Source organism: Anoplolepis gracilipes, chromosome 9 (genome assembly GCF_047496725.1).
Source record: "Anoplolepis gracilipes chromosome 9, ASM4749672v1, whole genome shotgun sequence".
In the NCBI taxonomy this organism is placed as follows: domain Eukaryota; kingdom Metazoa; phylum Arthropoda; class Insecta; order Hymenoptera; family Formicidae; genus Anoplolepis; species Anoplolepis gracilipes.
Window position 1 is genome coordinate 68,657 of NC_132978.1, and position 22,040 is coordinate 90,696.

Sequence of the window (22,040 nt, forward strand, 5' to 3'; positions counted from 1 at the left end):
AATACATTATAAAAATATTTCACAAAAATGCATGCGTTTCGCTGAAATATAGCAAAAATGGTGTAACAAATGCAAGCATATACACATCGAACCTTTCTACCTTTCTACATTTAATCGTCGATAGAACAGAAGCACGATTTGTACGACCGGAACAAACACAATGCGCGAAAAAGCAAAGTTGGGAAAGGCGAAGTTGGAAGTCGTGGAAGACGAAGAAGCTGGTCGTACATCGAGCATTGAAGAAACGCCGCTTTTATGTTGAAAAAGGCGTCCGCTCGCCGACAAAGACGAAGGTGAACGCGCGCGAGCGACCGGATGATGAGCCAACAATGATCGAGGATTCATCAGTCTTTTAAGAGGCCAATGTCATTCGTCGGCCAGCGAAACGCGCGTCGCGCTACCCTGGGCGCGTATCCTCCTTAGATATGCAGAACACGGGACACGGGTGTATATAATACACCAACGTCGGCCATCCGAGTTCAGTCAGCTCGTCAACACAACCACAACAGCCAACCACTATCGTACAACGATGAAGGTAGTCATCGATTCTGTATTAAATATTTTGCGATTGATAGAAAGTCAGTTTTTGAAAAATTTGCGATTTACGTAAACCTTTTTGTTGATTAGTTTATTACAATAATATTATACATTCAGCCAATTGATGTGATTGATCGATCTTCGAAAATAGGTATTCATCAACATCGTCCTTTTGGCCGCTGTGGTCTTTGCCGAGCCGCCGAGATATCGTCAGCAACAACAATACTACTTTGCCCGCCAACAGGAAGAGGCCGCGCCTTATCCAGCTTCCGGCTGGAAACCAGCGGGACCATCCTTTAATCTTCCTCAAAGACAACCTCAAGAGCAATACGGAGCGCCGGATGCGCCTCAGCAACAGTACGGAACGCCGGACGCGTCTCGAAGGCAATATGAAGCACCAAGTGCACCTCGCCGACAATACGGATCGCCTGATGTGCCTCAGAAACAATACGCAGGACCAAGTGCACCTCAGCAACAATATGGAACGCCAACTGAGCCTCAGCGAGAATACGGAATACCGGAAGAGTCCACAACGACTGAGGCACCTAACACCACCGTAGAGGAAGAAGTGTCCACCGTTCAAGGCATCACTGAATCCGAGGTGAGTAAAGTGAAGCATCAATGTCAATTTGTTGTTGCTCGATTAAAATATTATAATTAATATAAATTCAAAATAATATGAAGAAACTTGGCTTCCAATTCAATTTTTTGTTGTAAAAAAATTTTTAAATTCATCAAAAAGAAATCGAAAGAAAGTAACATTCGATTTATCGATATTTTATATATATATATATATGTGTGTGTATATATATTATATTATATATTATTATATTATATATAGATATCGTGTAAATCGAATCATCGTGGTTTATCATATAGTATATGAGATATTTCCTTAAGAATGTAATTGACTATTTGAATCGTTAAATTATGTATGTACACAAGATTTCTAGAAAAAAAGTTGTATAAAATTTCTGTGTCTTTACATCTACATGTGCACTAAATTAATTACTTACAATTTTTTTACACATTAATTAGACATTTTAACGGAAAAATCGCAGAGAAAATTTTGCAGCTTTAACGCGCCAAGTTCCAGATGCCAAACGTACGCGTTCTCCGATTTTACATAACAGATTTATCATCTCGTTTTGGAGAGGAAACGCGCTGAAGCATCACCGTTGGCATGTGAGCCTAGGAACGTAGACGGTTCCGCGGAATTTAAATCGCACTGACACTACGAGGCTCCTCTCTTTTTCAATCTTCTACGCTCGCTCGTTCTCGTCGTTTCTCCCGCTTATCCTAACGACATTAGTATTCGAGGCGTCGTTTACTTTCGATCGCGAGTCTCAAGCACGTGTATGCCCGTACCAAATTCGAAGACACTGTCACCGGCGTGACACAACCCATAATGCATTCATCCGTGATTCGAGGTCGTCTGCGACTCTACGCTGCCTTCTGTTTAGCGAGATATTGAAAAAAAAAAAAAAACCCTGAGAAATCTGCTTTTACCAAAAAATACTTTGTCAATGGAATCGCTCCGTTTATTTAACATGTATACTTTGACTAATTCTTCAGCAAATAATTTATACCGTGACGTCGCACCAAACCTTTTTTTTGTGCCATTTATAATAAATATTTTAACACACTTGACAGCAAAACAATTTTAGAAAACCTTGTAGAGAATTTGTAATTACAAATAATGTTGACATTACAGAGAATAGATTTTTGCATACGCATTTTTTTCATAATATACATTTTCTCTCTCTCTCTCTCTCTCTCTCTCTCTCTCTCTCTCTCTCTCTCTCTCTCTCTCTTTCTCTTTCTCTCTCTCTCTCTCTCTCTCTTTTATTGGCTTCTATTAATATTTCTATCAATATATTCTATCTATATATTTTCATAAACACAATTAAAATACACTCTTTTTTTTTTGCACTCTTTTCTCTCTTTTCTTTTAATTAGAGCATGTAACGTAATAATAATAATAATAATAATAATAATAATAATAATATCGGTCACCGATGATCAGTGACTGATAATGTAAAGGTAAACAATTACGTACAAATAAAACATTATTCTTTCAGTCCGAGCCCGTGAACGCGGTGAACGAGCTTGAGGACGAGGACGTGGACGAGAAGCAACCTCAGCAAGTCGGGGAATACTATCTGGCCCTTCCCGACGGTCGTCTTCAACGCGTGCGATACATCAGTCGGCAAAACGTCGAGGCCATGAAGTACTTCGCGAAGATCCGCGCCGAGAACGTGGAACCTCTTCGCGGACCGATCTACGCGTACGCGCCCCTGCAGAAGTTGCAGATCTTGCCAACAGGCTTGCAATTGTCCGTCGCCCAGGTCGCCCAAGTCGCCCCGATTGCCGCCGAGGTCGCACCTGCGGACGCCAGGCCGCAGAAACTTGAAATCGAGCCTGTGACCGCGCAGGTACAATATCAGTACAACAACCCCTCGAGAGTGGTGCCTCTGACCAACCCTCTGAGTAACTCTTACACCACCTACACGACTAACTATCAAACACCGGCAGCCAATAGCGAGTCCAGATTCCTACTCACTTTCCAATGAACCAGTTGTCTCAAACTCGACAACTTGTAAATTGTATTGTACATGTTGCATAGGTTGTTGTATGTACTCGCAATTAGATTAAAGTAATGACGTAATAAAGCTGATGCTAACAAGACTTTCTATTGTGTTTTCATGTCGCTTGTAACTCTGTGATCGTAGAGCCATTTTTTTGCCATGATTACGTTGTGTACGTGGTCATTATTTATTAACCTACTGTGGCTCGTATCATATACCATAGAGGTATCATAATGAGATTAAATAATCTATAACTGATAATCCTACAAGAATCTGTATTTGCGAAAATTGTTTCAACTGAGACTTGCTATTTTACAACGAAATTAAAGGAATTTCTTCAGCATGCGATCGTGAGTGTAGATGTATTGATGCGAAAGAGAAGGAGAGAGATCCGTCGGCATGTAGACGGTGCCTAACCGCAAAATTCCAGAAATTTAATATCTCGCTCGACAACCTCGGCAACCGACAACCGGCAACCGGCAACCGGCAACCGGCAACCGGCACCAGGGTTGGGCGTTTCATAAGTTCACTCCCGACACGACCAATCCCCCGTCAGAATTCTCCCAAAATTCTACTGCGAGCGTTCCAACCTACACATACTCGTACACACACAAACTCTCCTCTCTTTTCCTCTCCTCTTTTCGGCGCACTCCGTTATCTCTCCCTATTCTTTACTACAACGACCGATGCGCGTCTTGAATGTTCTTTGCCAGTGGTATGTACATAGCGTTTTGAAGGAAAACAAAAACAAAAACAAAATGTTTACGCTATCGTTTTGAGAGATACGTTTAAATCGAATACGTTCCAATTGAACTTGAAATAGATCTAATTCTGCAATCTCACAAATTTGTAACAATTTTTTTTTGTATCTATGACCGATTTCATGATATATTTTATATTATTTATCCTAAATTTAGGAATTTTAAAAGATACATAACAAATATATAAAATAAAAAATCAAAATCTATAATAAGTAAAATTGTATACAAATTATACAACAGTTTTAAGCTAACAACTCTATTGAATAAAAAAATCTTGTAACATTTAAAAAATAATGAAAGAAAATGGCAACTCTAATCTGCAGCTTCAACCTTCGCCAAGATATCTCATATCAGGTATAATTATGCTCACCGAGTTAACGGAAACTTTTAATTAAGGTTCACCGGCAACAAACCGCTCTTAAGAATTCAACCGGACCATCAAGTCAAACCGAACAAAGGAATACCTTCCGGCAGCTCGGGAGCAAATAGCCCGAAGAAGCACAAACATCCTCGCCGAGATTTCGTCGATAGGCGCAATCGGCCGATTAATTAATCCGGTCAAGCGGTCAGGCCCAATTAAATTCCACTAGTCGGCCGAGTCTCGGAAACGCAAATCGGTGATCTCGTTCTTAGACGAGTTCTTCGTTGGAAACTTGGCTCGCAAGAGATACGTCTAATCCCTTTTCGCACTTCCTTCGGATGCCACCGGATCATCTCTTCACTGGAAAGCGCTTTTGGAAAACAAAATTTCTTCCACAGCTTCTCATTTGCCGCTCTTCGCCATCCGTCGTTTTCTCGCTCCTCTGCACCCCGTCGAGCATGGAAGCGTTCCCGAGAGCCAACCAGCCGGTGCACCCTCCTTTCCACGGGATATTAATTTTTCGGGAAGTTGTACCGTCGTGTGCCATTCCTTTTTTTTTCTGCAACCCCTCTCACTCTCTTTCCTTTCCTTCCTTTTGCTCGACAATTTGTCCTTCCTTGACGATTTAAACTCGAGATGAGTATCCGAATTTTTTTCATAGTTTTTAATCCTTAGCGAAAAAGATTTTGATTGAAGAAATCTTTCGACTACATTGTCTCATTGTCTCAGTATCATCCCCGATAATATTTTAAGAACAACTATTAATTTGAAACTAATAAAACATTTTAATGAAAAAAAATGTTTAACCAAAATATTGAAATGTCGGATAGATTTACATATGAAAGAAAATAAAGAGAATATTCTTTTGCATTTGGATTATAAACTTTTTCACTATGCTTAATTTTTGCTGAATAATTGTAAAAAACATTTGTAAAAAAAAAAATCTTAAGATAATCGAGTCCAGCAATATTGAAATAAAAAATCTATTCCCACAATTTTTTGCCGCTCAATTATAACGTTATATGAATGAGTTTTTTTATAAGCCTCATATCAGCTAGATAATATTTCGCGATTTCTTTCAGTAATCTTGTTCCTCGTGCAACATGAAGCATCGATGAGGGAGAGAAGATTAACTTTCATAATCCGGCAGAAACGTAATATACATGCATATCTCTATCGGAAGTTTTGCATATCGCTTATATCTCAAAAAGGTATCATCAATTTCACCATAAAAATCACTTCAAAGAACGAAATTAAATGAATAGTTATGATATTTTTAATATTTTTGTAACTATCAATTATACTATTGAAAAAAAGAAAATCCCTCAATATCATACTTGGGTCATTAACATAATTAATATATATATATATATATATATATATCTATTATATATTTTTTTTGACAACAAATTTTTTGTATATAAAGTATAAGTACTTTTTAGTAAATTTATAAACATATATAAACCTAATATCTGTTTGATACGCGCTATAAATTTATGACAATAAATAAATGATAACTTTTTAGCAAAAAAAAATCTGTATTTTGCGTAACAACAACTTGTTCGTGGCATCAGAGGAGAAAAGAAAAGTCAATTTTGGCGACCGGTCTCGACTTTGATCGGCGAGAAACAAAGATTCCAGGAACGTGATCGAATCGACTGTGAGAGACGATTATAGTTTCGGAGCACCTGAGGAGAGAGTCGCGAAGGAAAAAATAGAGGGGAGAGAGAGAGAGAGAGAGAGAGAGAGAGAGAGAGAGAGAGAGAGAGGGAGGGAGGAAGGGAGGGAGGGAGGGAGGGAGAGAGAGAGAGGGGGGAGAGAGAGAGGGGGGGAGACGTTAATAAAAATGAATTGGAGAAGGAACGAGAACAAAGAGAGAGAAACCGGAGGAGGGTAGAGTAGTTGTAAGAAAAGACGCTGAGAACGAGAAACACAGCGGTGACATCTGGCTCTGTAATGGTGGAGGACGTCGATTACACATCTACAGGGGTAGCTCTCTCTCGCGGCTTGGGGGGAGATGGCGGCGACTCGCGTGTATTTTTGCATGTGAGCGTGGACACACACCGCGGACCGCCCGCTTGTTTGTACGGTGCCGGATTAAGAAAATAGCGGGAGGCTCCCGCGGCGTCATGTCAGTGGGAACGCGGCCAAACCGATGTCCTTCCTCAGATTCTCAGGACTCGAGAGGGAAGAAATACGAGCGTTTCCTGCATGGTCGATTCAAAATAGTTAGCTTGGCGATAAAATATTTGCACACCATGATGTTTCATTCCAATAAAATAAAGTTTGAAACTTCTTTCATATATATAAAATTCATTTTTGTTCCACCTTCTTCCTCTCTCTCTCTCTCTCTCTCTCTCTCTCTCTCTCTCTCTCTCTCTCTCTCTCTCTCTCCTCCTCTCCCTCCCTTTTTCTCTTTTATACAGTACAGAAGAAACGAAAAAATTTTGATTTATTAATATTCGAAGAAAATAGTCACGAGTTTTCGACATAAGTCGAGAACTCACGACTATTCGATTATTTCTCGAGATTGGTTGTTTTTTAAATTTTGTGTAGATGCAAAACTTTTTCTTGTCTTATTTTATGTATTAGGTTAATACCTAATGGTATTCTTAAACATTCTCCCCCGCACGCTCCGTGTTTTATATTGTCGTTCTTTAACTTCTCTATTCACTATTCGGGAATTCTTCGAGCAACCCCACGCGACGACGAGGTTCGCAGAAACAAAAAAAAAAAGAAAAAAAAAATGGAAAAACAACGGAAGAGAAGAGGAGAGGAAAATAGTGCGTGGTTGTGCGTATGCATTCAATATGCGAGTGCACTACCGTCGACGGTGATTGGAGATCCCCCGTCGTCAAGCACGTCGAATTCTTTCCGGCTCTTTCGAAGTCGGCACCTGCTTTCGTTCGATCGCAACGACGTCGTCAACCTTTGTGATTCTTCTTCCTTGTGTGTCAACGTATCCCTCGCAGTTTTCACGAGCTACATATATCGCGTACGAATTCGTACCATATATGTATGTTTGTATGCGTGTGTGGATATGGACGCGTAACGATGGCGAATAAACGCATTGCGTCACAGGGTATGTCGATATTGAATCGGGAAGGGAGTACCGAAAACAATGAAGCACGCTATGACGAGAGAGAAGTCGCTCTTTGATTAATATCGCCGAATTAAACGAAGGAATTCAACGAAGGAAGGGGAATACGGTGTCTATAGTCATTGTTGTTGCGGTGATGTTTCATACAGAGAGATTGCATATATCAACCGTTGATTGAAAAATAAAAATATTTCGAAATTGTGAATTAAATATAAAAATTAATTTTATACTTTGATATATTCACAACTTTATATTTAATAATTTTATTAAATTATTTTATGAACAAAAATGTTTTAGAATAAATTTTCTTTATATAAAACAATGATATAACTGCTGATAAAATACAAAAAATTAAAAAATAAAAATTCTCTGTTTAAAAAACATTTTTTTCTTTTCTAAAATGACTTTTACCGTTAACTATTATTGTACTGCCAAACAGCAGTATTAGGTCAATCATGAAATAAAATCATATGAAATTCCGCACACACGAGGAACATAATTCAATCGACAGGTAGCGCACAATAAGCGTGAGTGCGCAATGCTGAAACATTATGCAACATTATGGGTGATTGATCGGTGAACTACAATCTTACGTAATTCATTGTTCGTCGACCATGTATATGATATACGTCAACACATTTCTCTTATTTTCATAATTTTATATTATTAAATATTATTTTAATCACATATTTAAATGCATATTCGAATTTCTTTTTCTCTCCCTTTAATGAAAATATGAGAAGATTATATTAATTGGATTAATTCAACAAGCAAACGAATCTTGCTTCATCTCATCGCGATATTAATAATAATATTATCTATTAATAATACTATTACATTAATTAATCGAATTTAATTCGGTAATTTGATAACAATATATTATAATAAAATGTGTTTTGTATCAAATAAAATTTTAACACAAATCATTATTATGTTATATAGAAATTCTTTATTTATATGTTGCTATTTTCAAATTTTTTAATTCTTTATCCTTTTCAAATCCTTATCACATCTGATAAATTGAGTATTCTTGTAACATTTTGTCAACAAATTTTTACAAATATAATCTTGATATATTTTAATAAAGCATTAAAAATATATATTTTAACAAACATATATTTTTAATGCTAATTTATTTCATCGCTTGATAAGTTGAATGCATCTTGACATCAAATGTCGATGGATTGCGAGGGAAAACGCGATAAAACTGTCGAACGAATTTCTCGATTCCGAGCGACTTGTAACGAATTCCGCAGACGCGTTTATCGTAGGTTGGATTCTTATAGGAGTGTCTCTTTTGGAAAACAGACGCGTAGCAGTTTGGCTCAAAACCTGGTGCCTCTCATCTCTTGTGCTCATCCTTCTAGTCCGCGGAAAACGCAGAGTTTAAACTCACAATCAGTGCCCTTTGTATCAATCGCATATTTCCTTTTTTTAACTCATTTTATACGGTTTTATAACAGAAAGTAGAAAAATTTTATAATTGATAAGATTCACACAGAACCCTATTCAGCTTTATATACGACTTGTAATATAAAGAAAACAATCAGAATTATGTAAAATTCTGTAAAATTAGGAGAATCTGCAGTTCAACTTGCTGTAATTTATAGACAACAATTGCACGCTAGATATAAGTAGATATAAATAGATATAATTGAGTGATATAAAATCCAAATAACATAGTTTTCAACAACATAATCAAGTAACAATATTAAACAATCTTCTTTTCTTAACTGATCTCCATACTTAATACTCTTTTTAGAATTAACAATAGAATTTTGCGACTGTTTTGGCAAGAAGGACCGTTTAGGTCGTGGAAAAGGAACCTTACATACACATACACGTTGCGTGTATCTCGACATTATTCATACACTCGTCACGTACGTGAGTTCAACTCTTGCCCCTTGCAACCTTTCCTCATCCCTCGCAGATACATCGACGGGGCGAGTAAGGTATTCGCGAGGCTCGTGTGAACGTTGCCTAAAAGAACGTCGGTCGACGTGTCACACCGGGGGGTGGGTTCTCGCTGTGTGTACTGTGTGTATATCGATTGGCATTACGAGGCAGATCAGTCAACCCTACCCGTGTGTCTCGTCGAGGGGTCGAAGGAAATAGCGTGTGAGGAGAAAGAGATCCTGCTGCCTCGTCCGCCCTCTCTTCGCGGCTGCTGAGACACTTTGTCACCCTCTCAGGCGTCTCATTCCCCTCCCTCCCCGGCCCTCAGCCCCTTCTCACTCTCGACGGATTGTCGGATGTTGAGGCCTACGAAGTCGAAGCGACACGTGGGGGAGAAAAACGCGTCCGCAATTAGCGCCTCTTTATTCAGTCTCTTACGACTCATTGGAAATCTATAAAAAAAAAAAAAAGAGGTGCGTCGACGTAAGCGCGACACCTTAGAGTTAAAATCGATAGATCGAGTACCACTATCGCCCTTATCGTTCTTATTCCACTTTGTCACTCTCTCACGCGTTACTACCCTTCCGATAGACGACGGCGAGTTGACGGATGCTCGCAAGGTTGAGCGGAGTCAAAGAAGGAAGGGAGAGAGGAAGTAAGAGGGAACTTACCCCGTTAACCCTCCGTTAACCTTCCGTTAAGGAATACGCTGGTAAATGATGGAATATAAAGATGCAGGGAAGAACAAAGATAAGGATCCAATCGCACAAGTGTCATCACACAATTAATCGCTGGATGAAAAAGTACTATTATATAACAATGTAATTAAAAATGTGCATCGAACATGTATCTTTTATAAGGTTATACTTATACATTCCAGACTCTAGATTTTTCCGCAAATTTCAGTTTCATGTTATTTTAAAAAATTTGAATTTTGTATATATCTTTCCCTATTATCTTGCTTACTGTTAAATTTTATTTCATGCATCTTAGCTATTTTATTAGCTAACCATTTTTTTACACCATTGTTATTAAAATTAGCATAGTAAGAATAAAAAAAAAAAAAAATCAACGTTGCGAGAATTTTGGTGTAAAACAGGAAACAACCGTAGCTTTTATCAGAGAAACATAAAACGTCAGCCGTCGCAACGTGCGTAGGAATTTCATCTCCAGATTCCGTTATATGTGTTTTGCGAACTGGTTCGCTCGGGAAAGAATTTCTCCTCGATCGCGGTTTCCGCGTGTGGTCGAAAGTCTGTAATGGCGAGACCGCGAACGGTCCGAGCGGAATGATTTGCGCGCAACACACGTAGGAATTACAAAATCGAAGGGAGTAGACACCCCCTCCGCCCTCCCGCGTCCGCAATTGCCCTTTTCCTCGCTTTCTCTGCCTCTCTCTCAATACGATGTGGTTAGTGCACCATATGTATAGGGTGTTCGTTAATAAATGCAATTTGATGAACAGCGATATTGCTTGTGCTAAAAATAATTTTTTATTCTCGTTTATTTTAATAAACGTTAAAATAATTTTTCACTTAGTTTTAATTAAATACGGTTCTCCCAGTAGCATTTCCCTATATTTATATTTATATTAATATTTAGATCAATATTTTAACAGCAAATATTTATATATTGAAATATTTTTTAAAATTATGCAAGAGGAAACAATGCGTATTAGAATTAAGTTCAAAATAACAGAAAAAGATATTTCAACTTTCGATAAAATATAAAGGAATCGCTCTATTTATCGAGCGCCTATTATCAATTCTATATTTGTTTTAGTTAGTAATCTCACTTTATAGACTCATACAATATCGATGGATTTTCCCACAAAAGTTACAAATTCGCGATACGTGGAAAAGTTAATTCTCTCCTCATTGAATGCATGAGAAAAATGCATGAGAAAAATGCATGTGTACATGTGACAAGTTTGTTTCTTTTTTTTTTTTTTTTTTTATCTAAAACGACATTCTGCCGCAAAATTTCGCACAATTTCGGCCCAACATGAATCGACAACCGAAATTTCTCGTATCGCCGCGAATGCGGTGAAGTCGATATCGCGCTGGCGATTTTGCACAGTGAAATATCGGGCACAAAGAGGATTATGCCAATTCGATCCTAGGGATTACCTCCGAATAATATCTCGGACGCGATGGAAGGGAGAGGATCAGTGTATTGTTTTCGATACGCAAATCTCAACAGAAATTTGTGCAACCGGTACAGAGAGAGAGAGAGAGAGAGAGAGAGAGAGAGAGAGAGAGAGAAGAGGGAATAGAGATAGACCACCGTAACGCATTATTAATCGACACACCTTTACTCAGCGGAATCTAAACGTCACGCCGCGTTAATTTATGGTTCATTCCGTCGTTTAAGCAAATTCATTCCTGGCAGCTTACTCTGTATTGCACAATACTGTATAAATAAAGATTTGCGTAAATTAAGGTTGTGTGTATGGATGAAAAACGCCGATTGAAAAATGTGATTAATTGAATCTAATCGAAAAATTACACAGATTTTTGATTACATGTTTTCGAATATGTAAGAGATGCATTTTTATAACATTTTTGAGCAAAAAAAAAAAAAAAAAAACTGTAATTATGATTGTGATCTAATCATTGTTAAATTATTTTTTAACAAAATTGTCAAAGTGCAAGTAGATACAGTTGTAAATCAGTAAGAATCTAGATATTTTATATTAGAATCTTGCGCAAACTAGGGATAAGTAAAATTTGAATCTTAAATTTATAATAATGTTCCACGAATGAGAATTAAAAAGAATTAATCTCACAATAAAAAAAAATAAACTAAGGGAAAAATAAGAATTTCAAATTCGTCGAAATTTTCGTAGAAAGAGAAGAGTGCGTAACACAATCAAGATATCTTTCCTCCTTCTTGTGTAACGTAATGTATAACGACTGACTGTCACGGTTTCTATCGGAGCGTGCGTGCGAGGCTCTCGCATTAGCTTCTCTCGCAGGGAAATAAAGCGGAAGACAAAGGGGACAGCGCGTTGGTATACGCGCGCCTACCGGTCAGCGCGGCAGATGGATAGATAGATAGATAGATAGATAGATAGATAGGTAGGTGGGTAGGTAGATAGGTAACCCGAGACTCGACGAGAGGTCAGCCTTCGCAGATTGACGGACGCGATAAATCGAGCCGCGGTGACATCGGGCTCGAGTGACGCGTAGCCAGGCGAGGCGAGGAGAAGCGAGGCGAGGCGCGATAGAACGCGACGCGACAACCCACTGACCTGCGAATCCAATGCATAGAGTTTCTCTCTTGTCGTGCATCGTCGCTGCATCAATGCGCACCGATACACACATATATATATATATAATACGTACACACATAGAAAGTTACCGACTAGAGAGAGAGAGAGAGAGAGAGAGAGAGAGAGAGAGAGAGAGAGAGAGAGAGAGAGAGAGAGAGAGAGAGAGAGAGAGAGAGAGAGAGAGAGAGAGCCTCGTAAATATTCCTGTTTATACGTCACCCACGTAATGCTCTACCGTGCCCTGTCGTGTACGGAGGTGTATGCGACATCGAGCACTGGAATCCTGAAATAGAACGGGGCAACGTGCATCTATGACACGATATATCCGGATATCGTGGTATGGCACATCAGGAAATCTCTCGGTCTATATCGAATTTCAAACTCGATCGTAAAAATGCAGCAAGGTTCGGGGATTCTCGATCGAGAAGCCATTTCCCGCCAGAAGTGAGAAGGATCGGTCCGCGGTCAAATTGGAAAGAGCAATGACGATATACGTGATAGCATGCCATGTTAAATGCAGCTTTTACGTGGAATCTGTCAAAGTTATCTCTCGAAAGATATTTCTGTAGAAATGACAATTTTAATATGAAAATTTTAGCAGAGATTTTAAATGAATTCATCCTAGCTTTTTAAACTAACCAATATAGTAGTACTCTAGATAATCACTTTTTAAAAGATAGATACATAACGTATCTCTACCTTTACCGGGAGAAAATTCGAGAGATAAAAGCGAAGAAGACCACGAGAAAGGTAAAGCGAAAAAGCGATGACGGATGGAGAGCGAGAGATTGGGTTCGCGAGATAAAGAAGGTCGACAATAATGCTCTCGGTGCACCCTCGATCCCGTGGCAGCGGACGCAGCAGCAGCAGGCAGTCCCATTATATTGTTTTACCTCGACCGGAGATCAGCGAATACGCCGCAGAAGGCATATATATGTGCGTTTTTGATAAGCAAACGAGAAAACCAACGGAAGAAGGGACTCGCAAGGGAGACTCAAACCCGTGGGTCGCGAGTACAAGGATCTAGACAGTGATAAAAGTACATTAATCCGACATTCGTGACGTCGAGAGATTGAATACGCGAGCGTGCCATCAAATCCAGAGCAATCATTCTCGTTTAAAGCTCGTCTGTAACGTTAGTTGCATTCGATTCTCTTTCATTTATATGATTATAATCGGAAAAAATTCGAGATTTAACATCTCGAACAAAAACTAGAAAAAAAAAAAACGATAGTGAAAGTAACGAAATTCCTTCACTTAATACTACATATGCTATGATTCTTCCTATTTTGCATAAATTTCAGTTATAACGTACTGAAAAATAATTAAGCAAACAACGTGACCATGAAAATAAGGTCACGTTAGTGGCAAAAATAATACGTTCGTGTATACGTCGTCAATAACTCGCATACCATGTACGTTGTCGCATATATCCAGTGTTTCACGTAGATAACATTCAAGTCATCTAGATAAAAATAAGATAAGACATACAATGTCTCTTGTTTCAGATAAGATAAAGATGATTTATTTCAAATTTATCTAGACAATAGATAATAGATAAAATTATAAAGCATCTTATCTTGATGATTTTAAGATAACATTTCTTTAAAAAATATAATTAAGGAAAAAATGAAAACATTATAATCGTATAATACAAAACACTAGCAACATGCTGCTTTCGAATCTGATACCATAGAGTCAGTGTATATACTACATATACTGAATGATACATTTTATCAAGCATTGATTGGGTTGAACAAAACTCAGCGTTTAGTAAGTGCTTAGGTGATTCTTTAATATATGATTGGATCTTATCTTTGAGTCACCTTTGGAAATAAATTTAAGAATCAAACATATTAAAAAGTGCTTATTAAGGACTAATTGTAAGTTTTGTTGATTGCAAAATTATCTTAAAGGTAAGATAAAGCAACTGCTTCATCCAAATGATTATCTAAATATAACTTCATCTAGATAACAGAAAACACTGCATATATCAGCAATATTGAAATCGTAGACATGCGTTTGATCCCGTGCGCGCATGTTTCCTCCGCAGTGACGCCTGTTCAGGACCCGGAGGTGAAAAAACAATGCTGCCACGACCCGAACCCCTTTCGTTTCGATCACGATGGAAACTCTTCCCGCGCTCTCTCTCTCTCTCTCTCTCTCTCTCTCTCTCTCTCTCTCTCTCTCTCTCTCTCTCTCTCTCTCTCTCTCTCTCTCCTATTTCTCCTTTTTCTCTTTGTCTCGCTGGTCTCCTATCTCCTCTCGACCCTCTCCTCTCCCCCCCCCCCTCTCTCTCTCTCTCTCTCTCTCTCTCTCTCTCTCTCTCTCTCTCTCTCTCTCTCTCTCTCTCTCTCTCTGTGTCTGTGTCTGCTCCACCCGCCTCTATATACATATTCCGTTCTCGTCATCCTCTGGTGAAATTCTTCCGCATGCCTCTACGCCGCGCCGCGCCGTCTCGTCTCGTCTCGTCTCGTCTCGTCTCGTCTCGCGCAACTCGGTACAATGCAACCCCGAGATGCATTGTGGATCAGTCTCACCAGACAACCTAGTGTGACGTCAACGACACGGCAACTATACGATAATGTACATATGACCGGTCGATTTCAAGAGATGTTTTTTTTTATAATCATCTCATTCATTCGCTCGTTTGACGATATCAGAAAAAACATTAAGAAACAATAAAATCTATCATAAAAATGAAATATTTTATATAAAAATGTCTTGATGCTTTTTGCAAAAAAGTACGAATAAACTCGTCAAATAAATTATCCAAATTCAATTCAATTGCAACTTATCTTTGTAATAATAAAATATTTTTAAATAAAAATTAAAATAAAATTTTTAAATAAAAATTTTTTGGAAAATTTTTACAAAGCCAAAACAGAAAATTTTGTTGTAACAATATAATGGTCTTTATAACCATTGAAAATTGAATAGCGTATCTTAAAAAGAGTTAACAAAAGAGCGACAGAATTATCTTCAAGGTAATTACAGTTTTTTTGCCTAGGTAGGTATTATAATCGTTTCAAGGGAAATTTCTGTTCTACTGATCTATTTTTCGTAACTCTCGTTAAGAAGGAAATGAAAATACCGGTGTTCTTTGCAATCAACGACAAAAAGGGGAAAATACATTCGTGTGTATCCTTGCTGGACTCTTTACCGCCAACTCTTTATAGAAAGCGCGAAGAAAGTGCGATAAACGCGACGTTCTCACCCCTTCTCGACACAAAGGTATCGACGTTATCGAGAGAACCGTGAGAACCGCTGAAGACTTAAATAACTCCCTTTGAGGAGTATACATAAAAGAGTGCTTAGAAGGATGCGGCGATGAAGGCTTGATTTCAATATGCGTTGCAAATAATTAAATAAAACGATTTATCACGTTAAAAGCGAAAATTGTGTAGCAAAATTCTCAATGTTAATAAAGAAAAATATGCAAAAAAATATCTTTCATACAATTTAGTATTTATTTCACATTTTCGTTATTGTAAATAGATATTTGTTAGATATTTATAATCACACATTATTTATAATGGTATTCTTTAGCATTTCGAAAATGGCGATTATTATTTAAAAAAAATGAATCTTGTTCAATAGAATTCAATATAATTGAGTGTATAGTTTGGAGAAAAAAATATATAGTTTGCATTGTACACGAAATTTTCAATGAAAAATAAAAGTCTTGATAGTCTGTCTAAATCTAACGTATAAGATGTGTTATATGAAGCAGGCCAGATCGAAAATCTCCCCCCTTATCGAGGGGAGACAGGCGGCGCCTGCAGCTCGCGCGATGATTGCGCCGTAATCTGCTTTCGCTTTGCTTTTCCGAGGAACAGGGAGAGGGTGGGAGAGGTAGAAGGGTGGTTGTTGCGTGATTGGCCGGGGGCGTCTCGTCGGGTCTTTCGTTTCGACCGATACATCGACAACACAGTCGAGATACTTAGGGAGGATACGCGGACAGAATAGACGCTCGAGGAGAGAAAGAGAAATTTTGGTAGCGGAACGAGGATGAAGATAAAACAACCCTTCTGACACGGGTTATCCTATAAACGGTGCCACCCCCGCAGCAACGTATCGATAATCCGGCCCCCGGGGCCCGCATGCGGTTGAACGCTCGCAACAGTTACCATATTTGATTGTAAATCTCCTTCCCATTCCCTTTAACAAGATAGAAATAATACAAAATAATATGCGCTGCATCGTAAAAATCTTGTGAAAACACGTGTTATTTTTACGTGCGAGAGAAATTTTATGTAATATTATTAATATTTTTAATAATTCGTAAAAGAGGTTGTTTCCTCCCAATCGTGATATTAATATAATCGTAAGTCAGTTGTATAATATAACAATGCGTATACGTGGTCAATAGCAAAATATGTTATTGATTCATATATGACTTGTTAATTTATACCAAGTGCATTGCCATGCAATTTCTGATTTACTTTTTTCAAAGCGATTTTTATGTTATTAGCATGTAAATTGTTTAAATTTCTAGAGTGTATTCTTTATCATAATCATTTCAAAATGAGAAGAAAAATTTTATTCATCCTAACAATGCTTATCATTTAAGTTTGGTTCAAAGAACTTTCCTTAAGACATAAAATGTATGACAAAATTATGCAATTATAGGTACTACGAAAAAAATCTTGACTCCTACGTAAAATATTTGTTGCAAAAAAATATCCTCAATTATATGTCACTTTGTCACAATTATTATATATATATAGATTTGCAATAGCAAACAATCGCGAATCTTTCGACGACAAGACCTGCGGGATGAACCTCACGATAAATAAAAAATCAGAGAGGCTCTTTTTCGTTGCGTCTGACACACCCCGTGTTGAGACGGTGGCGACGGGAAAACGCGGAAAAAGAAATCGCACGCGTTTGATGTGCCGGCAAAGGGAATGCGGTGCGATAGAGGGGACGAGGGGGGGGGGGGAGGGAGCGGGAAAGGGGAGAGAAAGCGGGAATACGCGATGTCGGAGGTGGAGTAGTTTCGCGTGGGTTGGTCGGTCGACTGCAACCACGTTTCTGCGCAACCCCCCGCAACCCCCTCGACCCCCGACCAGTCTATTCGACCCCCCCCTCTCTCTCTCTCTCTCTCTCTCTCTCTCTCTCTCTCTCTTTCCTTTTCTCTGTCTCTCTGTGTTTCGTTCCGCGTTTCTCTGTTCCTCTACGCTTCGAAGACCACGCTTAAACGTTACCGGAAAATTATTACCGGAAAAGCGTTGCGCACACACGCGTGCGGCAAACCGCGGGACCCACCGACGGAATTACATTGATATTAGTATCGTTTGGTCCGACAAATTAATTAATTAAAACGCTCCCGTCCCGTCTGCCGCCTGTGGCCACTACGCCACACGCGTATTTGCGTTTCACGCTAACGCTTTAACGCAGTAAACACGGAAATACCGTGCGCCAACAATTGTCGAAGGCTTTCTCGTGTGCGAAATCTTCCCCTATAATGGCCTTGTCTAAAAATACGGAATGCTTTCAACAAAGTGTAATATTATTCAACATCGAACTCTCGTTTCTTTCTAATAACAGGATTATTTAAACGAGAGTCCGTGCTTATTGAAAAAAATATCGAAAATCACGATAATTATGATAATATATAGACTTACCTTTCTTCGCGTGCAATATGTCCGCTGGATCTGGTGGCAGAGATGAACAATGGCTCGGACTCAAACTAGATTGTATTGACGAAAAAGGGCTTCCCGCACTCGATGGATACCTAAAAATAATAATTTGCTCTTAACAAATGCGTATAACAAATGTAATTATACTATAAGAATTAATTTCATCTTATAAAAAGAAAAAATTTATGCGCAACCTATAAAAAAAGAAACTTTGAAAACTTCAAATTAAATTAAATGACAAGCTTAAAATTTTGTTCCGTTTCGTTGCAAAGTCATCTCATTGTCAGTGCAATCATAATATATTATAATTTACTTTGTATAGTCGTCTCTGTTATCATTTGCAGACCGATTGTCTGCAGGTATCTTATTGTTATATTATATTTGAAGAGTTGAAGATTAAATAAAAAATTTAAAAATTTATTGCCTTTGATATACATATTCAGCAAAACATTTTTTTCTAAAAAAGTAATTATTTCTCATACTTCTTTTTTATAATAGAGATTGGAATAAAAAATTCCAATCTCTATTATGTCACAATTTCGAGAAACGTAAAATTAAGAAAGTATTTTAACATATTATAATAAACTATAAAATTAATATATAACACTATAACGAAGATAATAATTTCTTATAGATTTTTTATATACTCCCTTTTTTTCTAACACATCATAATATATGACGTGTTAGAAAAACAGGAGTCATATTTTATGACGTGTTAGAAAAAAAGGAGTATATAAAAAATCTATAGGAAATTATTATCTTCGTCATAATGTTATATATTGATTTTATAGTTTTCATACATTCTAACACGTCATAACATATGACGTGTTGGAGAAAATGGAGTATATAAAAAAATCTAGAAGAAATTATCTTTTTTTATATGTAAGTTAAATTATATTTCATAGTTAAATTACCTTCATAGAATATATATAATGCTTCTACATATAATGCTATTTACCAAGCACACCGAGTATATATTTGAATTTTAGTTTTACCAGGGATTGGGACGTGGCCAGCCGGTGGTCTGTCCGTTTAATAGCCTGAGTTTATCGTAAACGCTCTCCGCTGGACTGCCGGCACCGACGCCAACCCCCACGGCGCCCACCCCTTGCTGTTGCTGCTGCTGCTGCTGCCTCTGTTCCTTCTGCGCGGCCAGATTTCTCAGTACCCTGTTGATCGAGGACACCTGGAACCCGAATACATTTACTGGTGTGTAAAACAGGTTAACCATACACTTCGCGGCATAATTAAATGAACGTGCAACCGTCATCTGCGTACTTAATTCATTCGTGTATCGTGTATTTTGAGACGCTTCTTGTGAAAAAGAACGCAGTACAATTTTCACAGCGTTAGTAAATATAAAGGAATAAAAACAAAATAAGATCTTTCTGTATTAGTTATTAGTGTATACAGTGAAATTATCAAGTGACTATACAAATTTTGAAAGATAAAGGTAAACGCAACTTTAAACTAAAATTCTATTTAAAATCAAGTTTTGTCAAAGTTTTGCTAAACGAAAAATAAGGTTTTACTTGTGTTTTTCTGCTTAATTGAGATAAGATAATAATTTATTTTTAGTCACTGGTAATATAAAATATCGTTATTCGTCAATGTTTTCGTCTTTGACTTGAAACAAAAATCTCAAAGAATCTCTGGAATCTATTAACGATGAGATTGTAACAGCTAGCACATCTTATTATATTATATAACTAAATTTAATCAATCTTATATATTTTCTGCTTTGCTTTATAATTGCATCTCTTTCTCTTTCGTTAACTAAATTACTTTCTCTTTCTCTCTCATCCCAAAGTTTGAAATGGTAGGAAAATGTCGTAAAAAATTTCTCCCCCCCCCCTTTTTTCTTTTTTTCAAGGAACACCTTTAGAGGATTATCGAATGGTATTTCGCGTATCTTCCTCTCTTTCCTTCTTCGCGATATCGGATTTATTATAAACAAGAAATGCACGGCAAGTGATGAAGATTCTCTCCCTAGGAGGAAGGGGGAGAGGAAGCGCTTCTGCCCGATGAAATGCGACGAGAGCGGTAATTAAAACGATGCGGTGAGCGGCTGCTGGCGCGGCACGAGGGAGTTAATTACCTCCGCCTTCAATTATATCCGTCTCCGCGCCACTCCAAGGGGACTTGGCTTCTGCCGACGTAAGTACGCACTCGCGCACTCGCGCATTCGCGGAGCGCGAGTTTACGCTCTCTACGCGCCTACGTATTCGCATATACGTATACCGAACCTCGCGATCGCTCTCGAGTGCGACAACGCCACAGTCTATCGTGTTCGATATGAGAATTTCAACGGGAAATTTCCGAGAGAACAAATTTCCTATTACACGTGTATCACGAGATATCGACATATCATTTTGTGTTTAGGCTTTAATTTAAGCGTTAAAAAAATTAATTATATATCCATAGATTTACAAGCTTTTTGCTAAATAAGCTTTTTCATTCCATTATTTTTTAATTGATACTTATTATTTAATTTGATATTTCAATTTTGTTCATTGATATAATTTTGAATTGAATTCGTACTTGTGTAATACAAAAATAAAATAATAAATCGGTTTCTGTTTATTGGGTAACACATAGACAATCTATTTTGCGCGTGTGTATGTGATTACGAAAGCGATGAAATATCTACGGGCGCGAAAAATTTACGATGTCCTTTAGGACGGATTTGTTCTTTTATTTTCGTATCTTTTATTTGTCTTCTTCTGCAGGCTGCCCGGTCGCTTCTGTCACTTACAGCTCGTATAAATCCCGACGAAGTCGTAAAAGAATTCTCACGAAACTAAGCGGTACGTCCTCCTGCTGCCGATAGTTTTGTAATTTATTCCTTTGCATTCTTATGTTATACTACGCACGTCGTGGCGATCAACGCCGTATTAAAAGCGTTGTAAAATGTCAAACTTTTCAATTTGAACCTTTCGTGTCGTTAAAAGTATCAAGAGTTAATGGATTCACAAAAGTTCTTGCGATACAAAATTCATTTTAATGCACGTAGAATATAATATTTTACGGATAATAGTTGTAGCACAAAAGTGTAACAAATTGTTACACAGAATATCCTCCAATTATTATTATTTTAATTAATTAGTTTGACTGATTTTTGATAAATCTCAAATAAAACTTTTTTTTTTTTTTATATTAAAAACCCGACAGTTTCATTAAAAAGACAAAAACTTAAAATTTCAATACAATAGAGATCTGACAAAAATTTTTCTGCAAAAAGCTTTAGAAATTTATATATATTTGGGAAAAATTTTAGTATTTCAGTAAATTTTCAGTTCTTTTGTTAGTTGGACATTTTCTTAAGTTTCCACGAGTTAAATTTTTTTTTCAAATTAAAAATTTTTAAAGGTTCTAAGAGAAAGTATAGGTTCATAAAAATTTCGTCGAAAAGTATTACGACTCAAGACAATTGTGAAATAAGAAAATTTTTAGGAATTTTTGTACGCAGATATAAAATTGATACCCCCGTCTATATTTTGAACTCCCGCTTTTTCGCTTAATAAAACCTCTTTTAAAAAGGATTAAGAATTTTTCTATATATATATATATTTTCCTTTAAAAAAAATGTTAAACTTTTAGCCATTATAAAACAAATGTAACATAAAAATAGGATGCTAACATTTTACAAAAATAAATCAGCCATTAATCTACTATCAATATTAAGATAAAAGGTTATCCAAAAAATGCAAAAAAATAAAGAAATCTTTTACATCTTTTTAATTATCCATTGCACGACGCTTATGTTTTTTTATTATACGTCGAATTAGAAGACAAGACGAGATAGACGGTCGCTAGCGAATACTGGTGACAGAACACCGGATCGGTCATAGGAGATATTCGTTCCCTGGGGTTTGTTA

At 37.4% G+C, this 22,040-nt stretch overlaps 2 protein-coding genes across 4 annotated transcripts in view; one reads left to right on the top strand and one right to left on the bottom strand.

Moving 5' to 3' along the window:
- LOC140669737 (paired box protein Pax-6) overlaps positions 1 to 22,040 on the bottom strand; it is an 87,702-nt gene that overhangs the window by 22,686 nt on the left and 42,976 nt on the right. For all 3 annotated transcript variants that reach the window (XR_012047396.1, XM_072899803.1, XM_072899802.1), the window contains exons 5-6: positions 19,158 to 19,348; positions 18,148 to 18,257 (exon numbers count right to left, since the gene is read on the bottom strand). Coding sequence is in view for 2 of the 3 variants with exons in the window: in XM_072899803.1 (XP_072755904.1) it covers positions 18,148 to 18,257; positions 19,158 to 19,348 (301 nt within the window). In the remaining variant the exon portion in view is untranslated. The remainder of the gene's footprint in view (positions 1 to 18,147; positions 18,258 to 19,157; positions 19,349 to 22,040) is intronic.
- On the top strand, positions 471 to 3,225 carry LOC140669740 (uncharacterized). Its single transcript, XM_072899806.1, has 3 exons — positions 471 to 535; positions 689 to 1,138; positions 2,619 to 3,225. Exons 1-3 carry the CDS (start codon positions 530 to 532, stop codon positions 3,108 to 3,110), a joined length of 948 nt encoding a protein of 315 aa, XP_072755907.1. The 5' UTR covers positions 471 to 529; the 3' UTR covers positions 3,111 to 3,225.